The following is an 8,525-nucleotide window of genomic DNA, read 5'->3' as shown; positions in this document are numbered from 1 at the left end:
GTGACTCAAAGCGGTAAAATGAAAAAGCTCAGGGCCGGGCACTGGTGGCTCACACCTGTAATCCTAGCTACTCAGGAGGCTGAGATCTGAGGATCTCAGTTTAAAGCCAGCCCGGGCAGGAAAGTCCATGAAACTCTTATCAAGCCAGCTTGGGCAGGAAAGTTGGTGAAACTCTTATCTCCATAAACCACCAGAAACTGGAAGTGGCGCTGTAGCTCAAGTGGTACAGCGCTAGCCTTGTGCTAAAGAGCTGAGGGACAGAGCTCAGGCCCAGAGCTCAAGCCCCATGACCACCACCACTGACAAAAGAAAAAGAAAAAGCTCAGGGACAGTGCCCAGGCCTTAAGTTCAAGCTCCACAATTTACAAAAAAATAAAAAAGAAAATATTTGGGGCTGGGAATGTGGCTTAGTGGTAGAGTGCTTGCCTAGCATGCATGAAGCCCTAGGTTTGATTCCTCAGTGCTATATAAACAGAAAAAGTGGGTAGTGCTGTGTCTTAAGGTGGTAGAGTGCCATCCTTGAGCAAAAGCTCAAGGACAGTGCCCAGGCCCTTAGTTCAAGCCCTAGGTCTGGCAAAAAAAATGTTTTGTGAGAATCAACTAACTACATTGAATTCCCAATAAAGGCTATTGTGTTTTATTATTTGTAAGTTATATATTTTTTATAACAGTAAATTTTATAATAAATTTGTTAATATACACATATTTTCCCTAGACAGCTAGTCCTTTAAACATTTATCTCATCACACCACTGATTACACAAACTCACTATTGCTAGAAAAGCTAAGAAAAATGCAGGAGTGGGGCTGGGAAGATGGCTCAGTGGTAGAGTGCTTGCCTTGCATGCCTGAGACCCTGGGTTCAATTCCTCAGCACCACATAAGCAAAATGAAAAAAGCTGGAAGTGGCGCTGTAGCTCAAGTGGTAGAGCTCTATCCTTGAGCTGAAGAGCTGAGGGACAGCACCCAGGCCCAGAGTTCAGGCCCCATGACCGGACCCCCAAAAAAAAGAAAAAAAGAAAAATGCAGGAGTATGACCACAGGAAGCCCCAAAGTGGGTGACTCAGTTTCTTCTCCCAGGTACTGGTGGCTTATGCCTGCTATTTGAGAAACGGATCTGAAGACTGAGGTTTGAAGCCAGGGGAGACAATAAAAGTCTTTTACCTCCAATTAACCACCAAAAAGCTGGAAGTGGAGCTGTGACTCAAGTGGTAAAACACTAGCCTTGAGTAGAAAAGCTAAGGAACAGTGACCAGGCCCCGAGTTCAAGCCCCAGTAACAGAAAAAAAAAACTGTCTCAGGTCAGTTGGTCGTGAAGGTAAGCACTATTTAGAAGGTAAGGTACTATTTAGAAGGGCAGTGTGCTATTTGTTCCTAAGTTTGCCAAAAAAAAACCAAGCATATGCAGATAGTAATATGGAAAATCTCCTGTACCCATCACTCACTTTCAACATTATCAGCATATATCCATATCCCAATCCTCACCCTATGTTATGCTAGGGATTAACATATCCAGGGCCTCACACAATAAGCTGTGCTGTGATCAACTTTGCTGTGGGTGGAGAAACTCACCCCACTGAGGGTACAGGGACATCAAACAAACCTGGTTACAGTTCTGGCTTCTGCCTGTTTTATCTCAGGACCATTTGAGATGATCTCGAATGTTGTCTCAGAGAAACCTAAGAGATTTTGTAAATTGAATTGGAAACCTTACAAAAACACAGTGGTAGATTGCTTGCCTATTACATGTGAGGCCCTAGATTCCATCCCCAGCAACAAAAATTGAAATGGAGCCCAGTGTTAGTGGCCTATAATCTTAGCTACTCAGGAGGCTGTTTTGATGGATCAATATTCTAAACCAGGCCAGGTGATGGTGATCCATGCCTGTAATCCTAGCTACTCAGGAATCTGTGATCTGAGAATCACAGCTTGAAGCCAGCCCAGGCAGGAAAGTCCGGTAAGACTCTTATTTCCATTACACTACTTAGAAAAAACTGGGAATGGAGTTGTGGCTTGAAGTGGTATGGTACAGCACTAGTGTGGGTTTTTTTTGCCAGTCCTGGTGCTTGAACTCCGGGCCTGAGCATTGTCCCTAAGATTCTTTTGCTCAAGGCTAGCACTCTACCACTTAAGCTAGTGTCGATTCCGGATTTTTGTTTACATGGCATTTAAGAATCGATACCCTGGGCTTCATACATGCTAGACAAGCACTCTACCACTAAGACCCATTTCCCACAGCACCACTCTTGAGCAAAGCTCAGGGACAGTGTCCAGGACAAGTTCAGACCCCACTAATAGATTTTGTCTGCCTGGACAGACAATTCCAAGACTCACCTTTGACTAACTAGAAAAAAACAGATCAGGAGGTAAGTCACCAACATCGAAGGTTTAAGAGCCCGTGAAGTAGGTCTTGCCAAGACTTCAGAACCTACCTGCCACTCCTTGGGAGAACAGAAGTTGGTCATCTATAACGGACCCTACCTGAAGTTAAGGACTACAGTTGCAGTGAAGTGAATGATAGACACTGAGACCATAACCATGAAGGTTAACTACTTCTAGAGATTCCTTATTGCTTTTGGCAAGCTGGGCACAGGGGCAAAGACAAAGCAGGCTTGTGAAGGACCAGTGCAATATAAACTTAAGTGTAAGATGAGGGTGGTACATTCGCAAATAGCCAAGTGAGGAGCTGGGGCATTTCTGAATGGTAAAATGCTTGCCTAGTGTATCTAGGCCCCTGAGTCTGATCCCTAGCACAAAAAAAAAATAATTAACTAGGATTTCACTGTGGCTGAGGCCTACCTAGCCCAGCCCTGAGTTATCTATTTCCTGGGCTTGGTTGTAGCCCCTTTCTCTTTACCACACAAAAATCTGGATTAGAAACAACCCGAGCTTGTCTAGAATTTATTCTTCATGTTACAATGTTAAACAGTAAACTGTGATAAAGACAACACAAACCAAGAGCAATTAATCACATCAGATCATTTTTATTTAAAATTCTCTGATTCTTATTTATTCAGAGACCATTTTATTAAGTAAATTCTCTTATTTCCAATGGCACATAGAGATAGTAAGTGAAATTCACCCACTGCTCTGTTTGGCTGCCAGCCTCTTGTCTCTTTCTTCAGCGATGGTGAGGCGGATCCCCTTTCCTCGGGGAAGAGAAATCCAAGGTTTATTGCCCTGAAAGAATCAAAATAAGCATTTGCAATACATCTCTGCAAGTTGAAGCAGTACCACAGGAGGATCTTTATTTAGTCTCTAGAAAAGCACAGCCACATGAGGAAAGAATAAAACAGGCCATATTGGGGAGGGATTAGGACTAATAAGAAAGGTAATCCACATGACTCCTACCTCTAACTACCAAAAAAACCAGTAGTGGGGCTCAAGTTGAGACATGTTAGCTTTGAACAAAAGATGTGCGTAGGCCCTTAGTTCAAGCCTAGACCCAGCACATGCACACACAGACAATATGTATGTATATTGTTTGCCTATATAAAAATAGTAGAGTGAGAGCTGGGAATGTGACTTAGTAGTAGAGTGCTTGCTAGCATGCATAAGGCCCTAGGTTCGATTCCTCAGTACCACATAAAAAAAGTTAAATAGTACAGTGAAACTTGCTCTAATTGTTTTAGTAAAGGAGAAAGGGAGTGATAGAGGGGGTGAGTAGATTAGGTGGAAATGTCATAATGGTATAATTAATGATTGCTTTGAGAAGGAAAACTCAGACTTACTTTGCCAATAACAAAGATGTTGGAAAGCCGGGTGGCAAAGCTGTTGCCATTGGCATCTTTCACATGAACCACATCGAAAGAACCTGGGTGTCTCTCTCTATTGGTGATCACACCAATTCTTCCCAAGTTAGCACCTCCGGTCACCATACACAGGTTACCTAAACAAGAAAACCACTTGCTTCAATCAGAGATATGTGCTCATCTAGTTCATAGATCCCCTGGCTTTAACCCCAGGAGCAACTCATTCCTATTAATGCTGTAGTCTAAGCCAGGTCACCCCTGGAGTCTCTAAAATTGTAAACTATCTACCCTAGGAGGACCTTGTCAGGTCTATTGCCTTTATTACTCCTGCTGCTTTTATACTTTCCACAGAAAGTTTTGAGGCCATACCAGGCAGTTATGTCCCTAAATCTATCTCCAATTAATCAGCAAACAAAGAAACAAACAAACAAAAAAAACCCAGAAAACAAACCCTCAGGGACAGTGCCTAAACAAACTGAGAGTTCAAGCTCCAGCATAAACAGATTTACATAGTTTTATTTTATACTACACATTTTGCCACCTCAAAGTGAAGATGCTACAGATGAGTAAAAGCACCAGCCAACTAATCTATACCCAGGCCGACCAGTTCACAATGCTCAGATGAGTTTAGTGTATGAAAAACAAAGCTGAGTAACAATGGCCCACACCTGTAATCCTAGCTACTCAGGAGGCTGAGACCTAAGGATCTCGGTTCAAAGCCAGCCCGGGCAGGAAAGCCTGAAACTCTTATCTCCAGTGAACCACCAGAAAACCCAAAGTGGTTCTGTGGCTCAAATGGTAGAGTGCTTGCCTTGTGCTGAACAGGTCAGGGACAGTGCCCATGCCCAGAGCTCAAGCCCCACAATCAATAAAACATCTGTTCTCCAAGATGTTATGTGGCAGAGGATGCTTACCAGTGTCAAACTTGATGAAATCTGTTATCTTGCCGGTCTCCAAATCAATTTGAATGGTGTCATTGACTTTGATGAGGGGATCTGGGTAGCGAATGGTTCGAGCATCATGAGTCACCAGATGAGGGATTCCTTTTGTGCCAACAAAGATCTTTCTCACTTTGCACAACTTGTACTGGAATCATAGAAAGGGTTAATTTAGTTGGGCTCATACTTATTATATTCACAAGTGCATCAGTTCTTTTTCCCAGGTCTGGAGCCACTGGCTGGAAAACGCAAACAGTAGCTAAAGATAATTTTATACAGCTCCACAGCTGTTGTGGACTGAAACACTGTATCTGAAGGGCCAGTCCTTTATGTCCCAAGCAGGTCCACCACTGGCTTCTACTGTCATTCCCACTCCTTTCCTTGAGCTCTTGAAATGTCATGGGCCCAGGGAATTCTTTACGCACTGATTTCTCCTAATGTTTTGGGGTTTTTTTTGGAGGGGAGGGGGAAGGAGCATCCATACTTTGAACCACGATCCTCAAATCTCAGCTTCCTGAGTAGCTAGGATCACATTTTGACTCATTAACAGCAATTGTATTACCAGTTCATGTAATTAGTAAATATTTCACAAAGCACTTCAATTTTAGATCTTCACTTCCTGATAGTTTTCCAACAAACTGAATTATTAAGGAAACCACTGGACAAGCCCTTCAGCCTGCTAGTACCAATACAGCTCACAAGGTAACTACCTCACCCAATTGAATTAAATATAATGCCAGGCTGAAGTTAAGCTTTTTGTTGTTGCTCATAGGGCTTGAACTCAGGGTCTGGGCACTCTCCCTAAGCTCTTTCACTCAAGGTTATCACTCTACCACTTTGAGCCACAGGTCCACTTCCAGTTTCCTGGTGGTTAATTGGGTCTCACGGATCTTACTGCCCTGGCTGGCTTTGGACAGTAATCCTCAGATCTCAGCTGCCTGAGTAGCTAGGATTACAACAGGTATGTGAGCTGTCAGCACCCAGCAGTCTGCAATTTTATGTTATCTCAAACTAATGCCTCAAGTATTATCAGTCTCTACCACCAAGACCCCTATAAAGCAAAGCTAGAGTCACAAATGGAGCAAGGGCAAAGAGCCAAAATGAACTGACTGGACCAGATTGGTTTCCTATGTCTTTTTTTTTTGAAGTGTCAACTGTGTGAGGCCCCAGGCTTGTCCCCAGCACCAAAACAAAAACACAATCACATACAACAGAATCTTACCAATTACTTACTGTTTCCAGGTGCAAGTAAGTAACCTGAATGTATCCCACCTGAGCTCAATATAGGATTTAACTTAGAACCAAAGAACTTCAAAGTTGAAAGCCCAACCCACCTGTCATACTCACCTTGGCCTCCTCTGGTGTTATGCGGTGAACAGCAAAGCGACCCTTGGTGTCATAGATCAGACGGAAATTCTCCCCAGTCTTATCGATGCTGATGACATCTGATATCAAACAGCAACAAAATAACTTACTATAGTGGACCCCATGCTCAGTAAAGAATTAACCACTTGCCTCAATCTTCCCAGGTCATGTGAAATTTAAAGTAAAACGAAATTCAGTTTTGAGAAGTGAAGCAATCCATGGCATTTAAGTAAAAACTTCTGAATCTGTAGCTTCTCAGGACTAACTAGAAGACTATAGGGTGAATCTTGCCCCTCTCTACGTAGGTTTCCAAATCCCTCAACATGACACTACTGAATAGCATTAAAGCTGAGCACTGAGTACAACTGCCATGTGGGTGATGCCGGTAAAGCAATGTATCGCTACCAAGCACCTAGCACGAATTGCTCACCCATAAAACCAGCAGGGTAGGTGATATCAGTTCTGACTTTGCCATCAATCTTAATGAAACGCTGCATGCAGATTTTCTTCACTTCATCTCCTGTCAAGGCATACTTAAGCCTGTTCCTTAGGAAAATGATGAGAGGCAGACATTCTCTCAGCTTGTGGGGACCGGTGGATGGACGAGGAGCCTGCAAAATTATAAATGGTCACTTTCCAAATATCACCACCTGAATTCACTCAAAACTCACATCAGCCCTTAAGTCCATTAAGACACCAAAACTACCTTTCCATCACTTGGACACTTAAGACAGAAGGAATTTTCTCCAAGGAATAAGGCTCACCAATAATTATCATTTGAGATCTGAGTTCATGTATGTAAGTGTAGTGAGAAAAATGTTAGGTGCAGTTGTGGAGTACAGGTAGACAGCCCAGTGACTCCAAAAGCAGGGAAAGCCAGTGTATGTTTAGCCTGGCTTATAAAGTGGAAAATACTTTCCATCGTGCATAAGATCCTTATACAAGCTGTGGGTATAACTCAGTGGTGAGTACTGCTCTAGCATGTGCAAGGCCCCAGGCTCCTCAGCAATCCTCCACCCCCTTCCCCAAGAAACACGTGGGGATACTTACAAATACACCGGTCAGTTTATCCAACATCCAATGCTTAGGAGCGGCTACCCGCTTCAGATGCTTCTTGGGACCACGAGCCTGAAGGGAAGTTTTATATTGCAATGTTGTGACATGGTTTCAGCTTAATAGGAATGTAGTGTAAATTCTCAAAATTTCTCTTCAATAAAACGTGTTAGAGATGTTCTGATAAAACGGACAGAAGGTACACGCATACTCTGTACAGAATACTACACGCACGGCAAACCGCACACAACTTTCTCACGTCCCAAGAAAAATACCGATTCCTCTCTCCCACAAGTAAACTAAGTATTTCAATGTTACCATTTTCTAAGAACACCGGCTCACTACGCAACACTGCAGGGATATAAAGTTCAGCGCTTCAAACCCAAGCGCACTGAGGCACTGGCCCAGGATTTCATTTCCGTTTCCAAACAAGCTGCTTCAAAAGATCCATGTAACTTGGGCGCAACAACGTTTAGTGTCCCTCCGTATACTCATGCGAAGACCAGGCACAGGCTTTCGCTTTAGAAGTCCGAAGGCAGACTTCTCAAAGCTCCTTGCTGATGCTTACCAGCCACACTACGTCAGGTCAGGCGGCGGTGCCAACCAAGCTAAGAAACCCGGTGCTGATTTGCCTGGGGCTCGCCGCCTGCGTCCCCAGACTACCCGACACTCGTCGGGGACCAAAGCCACTTCTCCCTGATTTGAAAAAGACTGGCCAAGCCAAAGTCCTAGGCCTTGCAACTGGTGGCACCAGTGGCACATTCACCGTCCCCCCCCCCCCCCCAGTTTCCCAGTCCACTAATCATCCTGGCCCTGAAGCCCACTACAGCCAGCTCTAGGGGTTGCTTTCCCTTTGTCTCCATCCTGCCGACCCCCACAGGAGCCCGAAGCCCTGGACAATCTCAGCATTGGGAGGATGGAGGCCGATGCAACCCTAGAGTTCGCCGAACTGCTACCTTACCATGGCTGCGCTAGGAACGGAAAGAGGCCCGCCTTCTTCCGGCGCTCAAAGAAATTAGGGTCGGAGGCTGCGCGCGCCGCGCTCGAGACTGGGACGCTCCGCCCACGGTGTCATTTTCCCAGCCCGGTGCTTCCCTAGCCCGCCGGTACTCTCTCTTGCCATCTACTGGTCGGGAGGCCAGTGATCTCGGGCTCCGGGACCATACCGTGAGAAAGAATGTCTCCTAAGGGCAAGTACTTCCTCTCGTTTCTCGGTCTTTTCTCCGTCTAGGAGCACTGAAGGCTTGCCGGGTTTCTGACTGTGATAAGTGCCGGAAACTCAAATGATAACCAGATAAGATCCCTGCCTTCCAGGAAAATGTAGCTACACTGAGTTCCACGTACATACGCTCACACAATCAAAAAGAAACTATATTTTAACAATATTTAATACTATTTATTTTTTTACTCTTTTTCTT

At 44.4% G+C, this 8,525-nt stretch overlaps 1 protein-coding gene across 1 annotated transcript; it reads right to left on the bottom strand.

Annotated features, from left to right (window-relative positions):
- Nucleotides 1-2,963: 2,963 nt before the first annotated feature.
- On the bottom strand, nucleotides 2,964-8,101 carry Rps4x (ribosomal protein S4 X-linked). Its single transcript, XM_042694894.1, has 7 exons — nucleotides 8,069-8,101; nucleotides 7,105-7,182; nucleotides 6,485-6,665; nucleotides 6,037-6,134; nucleotides 4,666-4,837; nucleotides 3,731-3,888; nucleotides 2,964-3,179 (listed from the first exon to the last, which is right to left on the bottom strand). The coding sequence occupies exons 1-7, from the start codon at nucleotides 8,069-8,071 to the stop codon at nucleotides 3,078-3,080; spliced, it is 792 nt and encodes a 263-aa protein (XP_042550828.1). The 5' UTR covers nucleotides 8,072-8,101; the 3' UTR covers nucleotides 2,964-3,077.
- Between the last annotated feature and the right edge of the window lie 424 nt (nucleotides 8,102-8,525).

Source organism: Dipodomys spectabilis, unplaced genomic scaffold, assembly GCF_019054845.1.
Source record: "Dipodomys spectabilis isolate Male_0828 unplaced genomic scaffold, ASM1905484v1 ptg000176l, whole genome shotgun sequence".
Lineage (NCBI taxonomy): Eukaryota > Metazoa > Chordata > Mammalia > Rodentia > Heteromyidae > Dipodomys > Dipodomys spectabilis.
This window is presented reverse-complemented; position numbering and strand designations above follow the sequence as displayed.

What these genes read in the sequence shown, in the direction of transcription:
- Rps4x (XM_042694894.1), bottom strand. An exon ending in TAACACCAGAGGAGGCCAAG is followed by an intron (nt 4,838 to 6,036) that starts GTGAGTATGACA and finishes CTATGATTCCAG; the next exon opens with TACAAGTTGTGCAAAGTGAG. An exon ending in TTTCATCAAGTTTGACACTG is followed by an intron (nt 3,889 to 4,665) that starts GTAAGCATCCTC and finishes TTTCTTGTTTAG; the next exon opens with GTAACCTGTGTATGGTGACC.